Raw genomic sequence first — 6,000 nt, 5'->3', positions numbered from 1 at the left:
CTCCCCTGCAGAATCAACTCCTGATCTGAAGAATCATCTGCAACTCCCCCAATATGGAAAAGCTTCCCCTGATAGGAATGAAGAGTTTGCAACTCCCTTGATATGAAAAGTTTCCCCTGATATGAAGAATCGTCTGCAACTCCCCTGATATGAAAGATCTTCCTGATATGAAGAAGCGTCTGCAGCTCCCCTGCAGAATCAACTCCTGATCTGAAGAATCATCTGCAAACTCCCCCAATATGGAAAAGCTTCCCCTGATAGGAAGAAGAGTTTGCAACTCCCTTGATATGAAAAGCTTCCCCTGATATGAAGAATCGTCTGCAACTCCCCTGATATGAAAAATCTTCCCCTGATATGAAGAAGCGCCTGCAACTCCTTTGATATGAAAACCTTTCCCCTGATATGAAGAAGCGTCTGCAACTCCCTCGATATGCAAAACCTTCCCCTGATACGAAGAATCGTCTGCAACACCCTTGATATGAAAAGCCTCCCCCTGATATGAAGAATCGTCTGTAACTCCCTTGATATGAAAAGAATCCTCTGATATGAAAAACCACCCCTCCCCTGATGACAAAATCACCCCCAGATGTAAAGTATCATCCCCTAGTGTCAAGAACCAGATCTCCAACGGGTGAATGATCTCCTGAAGTTAAGAGGCATTCTAACCTCTCATTTTCGGAGTATAAAAATCAGAAGTTCATCCATTTCTTAGACTGAATAGTTACCAATAATTTCTCTTAAAAGCTGATTACCATAATCCTGTTTTCATTCACACATTTTTCAGCTTGCAATTTACTTTAATAATTGAGCTGCCAACATGATGTCAGTATCTCAGAAATGCATTTCTTCATTTGCATGGTGATTAATGCTGCACTGAAGAATTTTTCCCAGAAAGGTGGAGAAGCAGCAGTGTGTGGGGTAAACAAATGCTCTTCTCCTGGTAAACCTCCTGACTAAAAACTGCAGGCCAAGAGTAGCAAGCTGTATGCAAGCACACAATTGTCAAGGTATCTTTTGCTGTAACCATCTGAACCAGCCACAGCAAATTTAGAAAATTCTAATGTCAAAAGAGAATCATACTTTGACTGATTATATATCTTTATTTCTTTCTTCAGCTTCAACAATACAGAGGCTGTCAAAGGTGGTGTGTAGCACAAATTAAGCATATACAATGTTTTCAGTGAGTAGTTATTTCAAACATCAATATACATGTATAACTTATAAGAATATAGTATATATGTCAATATTTGATGATAGGTAAGATAAAACATAAACCTGATGATAAATATGTACAAATAGTAGAAAATGGATATCTGTAAAACCCCACCTTGTACAAAACTAAGAGTTTGGAATGTTTTGACAGTCCTAAAGTGCATTATGCAAATTTTCTAAATACTTTAAAAAAAATCACTTCTCACACCCACTGATCATGTAAATATAAAAAAATACTGCTAAATACTTCTGGAAAAAAATTTAAAGACACACACCACAAACAATTCCTTTGCTTTAAATAAAGTGCATGGTTTTGAATTATGTTCATAATTACCGGTGAGAAGAAAAATTTATGAATGGAGTTCTAAAACTAATTTGTGCCAAAGATGCTTATTACTTGCGCTCAGCACATGGGGCAGCTTCTAATGTAATCTTACTGTACCATTATTTATCATTAACCAATTGGATTAAACCTGAACAGTCATTAGCTTTCTGAATGAACTGGTGAATTATCATTGGCCAGAGTGCCTGACTGTGCTTCCCAACACAGAAAAGTAGTAATTCAAAAGGAATTTTATAAAGGTGCATAAACTGGATACATGTTTGTAATCACATGTCCATGTATCTCTCACATATTAGTCATACACACTGGATACACGTTTGTTATCACATGTCCACGTATCTCTCACATATCAGTCATACACACTGGATACACGTTTGTTATCACACGTCCACGTATCTCTCATATCAGTCATACACACTGGATACACGTTTGTTATCACACATCCACGTATCTCTCACACACCAGTCATACACACTGGATACACGTTTGTTATCACACGTCCACGTATCTCTCACATATCAGTCATACACACTGGATACACGTTTGTTATCACATGTCCACGTCTCTCTCACATCTCAGTCATACACACTGGATACACGTTTGTTATCACACATCCACGTATCTCTCACACACCAGTCATACACACTGGATACACGTTTGTTATCACATGTCCACGTATCTCTCACATATCAGTCATACACACTGGATACACGTTTGTTATCACACGTCCACGTATCTCTCATATCAGTCATACACACTGGATACACGTTTGTTATCACATGTCCATGTATCTCTCACACACCAGTCATACACACTGGATACACGTTTGTTATCACACGTCCACGTATCTCTCACACACCAGTCATACACACTGGATACAAGTTTGTTATCACACGTCCACGTATCTCTCATATCAGTCATACACACTGGATACACGTTTGTTATCACATGTCCACATATCTCTCACATATCAGTCATACAGAGGAGCATGAAGGTTTATACAATACATACAGTTTTCTCATGTACAAATGTCTTGAATGCACAGCAGCTGTTCATTGTGTAGATGGTTTAGCACTCAAGACTCAGAATTACCGCATCAGCTGTCAACTGATTTCTAAATTTGTCAGATCATGTAAGGTCCTCAGGTAAGATCCCTGTGACAATGTCAAAAAGGCAGAGTTCTGTCAATGTAGGATCCTGCACAATGTTTTATGTCAAAGACATCCTGTATAGAGTAGAGCTGTGCTTCCTGCAGAATCTTAATGTTAATGTGACAGTTGTAGGATCCTCACACCATGTTACTCACATTTTCTGAATACTCTGACAATGATAATGTCACAAATCCTGGATCCTCAGCTAATAATTGTCATAGTACTAGGATCCTAAGTGTCAAACTGTGCCCTTTATGAAGCAAAACTGGACCTCCTTTAGGCATCCTCAGACAATATAAATGTCAAAGTTCTCCTGTCTGAAGCAGTGCTGGGCCCTCCTGTAGGGTCCTGAGATGATGCAAATGTTATTCACCTGTCTGAAGCAGTGTTGTGCCTCCTGTACCATCTTCAGACAATGTAATGTTAAAGTTCTCCTGTCTGAAGCAGAGCTGGACCTCCTGTAGGGTCCTGAGATGATGCAAATGTTATTCACCTGTCTGAAGCAGTGCTGTGCCTCCTGTACCATCTTCAGACAATGTAATGTCAAAGTTCTCCTGTCTGAAGCAGAGCTGGACCTCCTGTAGGGTCCTCAGACAATGTAAATGCCGAAGTTAACATGTCTGAAGCAGAGCTAGACCTCCTGTAGGATCTTCAGACGATGTAAATGTCAAAGTTCTCCTGTCTGAAGCAGAGCTAGACCTCCTGTAGGATCCTCAGACGAAGTAAATGTCAAAGTTCTCCTGTCTGAAGTAGAGCTGAGCCTCCTGTAGGATCCTCAGACAATGTAATGTCAAAGTTCTCCTGTCTGAAGCAGAGCTGGACCTCCTGTAGGGTCCTCAGACAATGTAAATGCCGAAGTTAACATGTCTGAAGCAGAGCTAGACCTCCTGTAGGATCTTCAGACGATGTAAATGTCAAAGTTCTCCTGTCTGAAGCAGAGCTAGACCTCCTGTAGGATCCTCAGACGATGTAAATGTCAAAGTTCTCCTGTCTGAAGCAGAGCTGAGCCTCCTGTAGGATCCTTAGCCTAGGTCCCATGGGAATCCCTATTGTTTTTAACCTCTCCTCTGTCATGTATGGAAGCTCAATCATACCAATATGTTCCACCTTGAAGTTTTGTGTAAATTTCTGAAAATTAGATGAAATGAGACCTACATGCAACTAAAGATCTTCAAGAGTTTTTATATAACTCTTATCCTTTTACCTTCACAGAATTTGCAAACCTAGAAGACTAGAAAACACTTTGAAGCTTCACATTTGTACATGTGTTATCTTATGGGCTCATAAAACACTGTCCAACATCTTAGTTTATTGTGTAAGTGTACATTAGGAGGAAAGGTCATACTGGACAAGACACAACAGGGCAACAACATTGAGAAGCTTATAGGCTACAGTAAGTAATCCAGTAAGTAAACACATTATTGTATTTTTATTCATTTTATTACAGGTACTGCATGTACATGTAATTGCAATGTGTTCTTAAGTTCACAACAAAAACTGCAAAATGTAATCGTAAAAATCGTAAACTGTAAATAAGTCAGTGATGTCAGGCCCCAGTCATCTACTTTAAACCTAATGTGAACTGCTGAATTACACTGGTTAATCTCTCACATGTGACTCTCTTATACATGTGTATGTGACTGTAGTGGACATTTCCTGTCATTCCCCTGTACAGGCTAGAATATGACACACTGAACATCTTAACACAACCATAGACCTACTGATGCATAAGTACTTGTGTGGGTGTAAACAATTTACACATGATCATGGTCATAGCTGATAACTGACACACGCGAATACCTGGGTGCTGACACACCCACATCATAACATGTACCTAGATACTTAAGTACTTACATGCAAAATATCCATGTACATGTATCTGCAGTACCTGAAATGACCGTTGTAGCATACAATGTACATCGTTACCATACCGTCATTCATATTCACAAATCAAATTTCACCTACCTCATAACCAAGTCTCCGCAGGAAAATCTCTAACAGTGGAGGCTCCTGACCAAAAAATCTGAAAAGAACACTCATAATGAGTACCGTAAAATTAAGACAAATTAACCGTAAGAAAAGGTAAGATGTTGGTATAATATGGCACATGAAATTTGTTTCTCAGTCTCAAAGAACAGCTTTTACCTGTGACATAACAATTTTTTCTTAATTCAGATTTCTACAGAATTCCCATTGCAAGATGAAACTGGAAATCTGTCTCCTGTCTATGTCTTTTCTCTCATCTTTATATACCACTAATGCTTATAATTTCCAAATGTGGAAAGTACCAAGCAATTTTATATTTTCATATTTTGTCTTATGATCTGGTCCAGAACAGATAAACTACATAGAGAAGTCTTAAAATCGTTTATGATAATCATCATTTCACAGCAAATAGGATAACACTTCCTAACATTTCTATGGTATAAAACTCCCATCCCCCAAAAAATATCAATCATTTTTCTATCAAAGCACTTCAATGAAAACCTTCAGGTCTAGAGATTTGCCTGATTTTCCATGCTTAATTCACCGCTTTTCCCTTATGCTGAGACTGTCCTCTGCCAAGCCAGCCAGTTTTAATAGCTGGACTCAGTTGTGTCTGAGAACATTCATTATATATGCAGCTAATCTTTAGTGATATACAAGATACTTATATATATATCTGACAGCTGCTTTACCCTACAGGCAAAGATATTTTACACACGCAACTTGAAGGGGGGAAGAAGTCAAGCCAATAGTCGTGGGGAAACAGTTACCTGGCCATAGTAAGGGAAGAGTGAGTGAGTGAGTGAGTGCTTAGGATTTAACGTCATAAATGTACTTAACAATGTTTCAGTCATATGATGACGAAGGGGTCATTAAAGTGCAAGAACATGTGATGTGCCTCCTTGTTGCAGGACAGATTTCCATCACTCTTATATCTAGTGCGGCTTCACTGAGACGGCTTAACCGAAGGCAAGTAAGGCGCCCCACCCGAGCCATTATACTGACAAGAGTCAACCAGTCGTTGCCCTATCCCCTTAATGAAGACGTCAAGTGAAGAAGCTACAACTTCCTCTTTTAAGGTCTTAGATGTGGCCCGACCCAGGAATGACCCTGGTTCTTCTGCTCCTGAAGCGGACTCTACTAACTGAACCAATGGGCTTGGTTGAGCAGAAGTCATGCCCATAGTCGTGGGGAAACAGTTACCTGGTCAGTTACCTAACATCAGCTGTGTTTGAACAATCTCACTGGTCAAGGGCTAATGAACTTTCAGCAGAACCCATTAGTCCTATCAGTCAAACATGCAGGAAA

The 6,000-nt window shown here is 39.5% G+C and overlaps 1 protein-coding gene across 4 annotated transcripts in view; it reads right to left on the bottom strand.

Annotated features, from left to right (window-relative positions):
- Positions 1-1,804: 1,804 nt before the first annotated feature.
- LOC135468570 (uncharacterized) overlaps positions 1,805-6,000 on the bottom strand; it is a 34,851-nt gene continuing 30,655 nt past the window's right edge. For all 4 annotated transcript variants that reach the window (XM_064746904.1, XM_064746907.1, XM_064746906.1 and 1 more), the window contains 2 exons: positions 4,672-4,729; positions 1,805-3,834 (listed from right to left, as the gene is read on the bottom strand). In XM_064746904.1, the coding sequence (XP_064602974.1) occupies positions 3,667-3,834; positions 4,672-4,729 (226 nt within the window). In that variant the 3' untranslated portion in view covers positions 1,805-3,666. The remainder of the gene's footprint in view (positions 3,835-4,671; positions 4,730-6,000) is intronic.

The sequence above is a fragment of the Liolophura sinensis genome, chromosome 6 (assembly GCF_032854445.1).
Source record: "Liolophura sinensis isolate JHLJ2023 chromosome 6, CUHK_Ljap_v2, whole genome shotgun sequence".
Taxonomy (NCBI): domain Eukaryota; kingdom Metazoa; phylum Mollusca; class Polyplacophora; order Chitonida; family Chitonidae; genus Liolophura; species Liolophura sinensis.
This window is presented reverse-complemented; position numbering and strand designations above follow the sequence as displayed.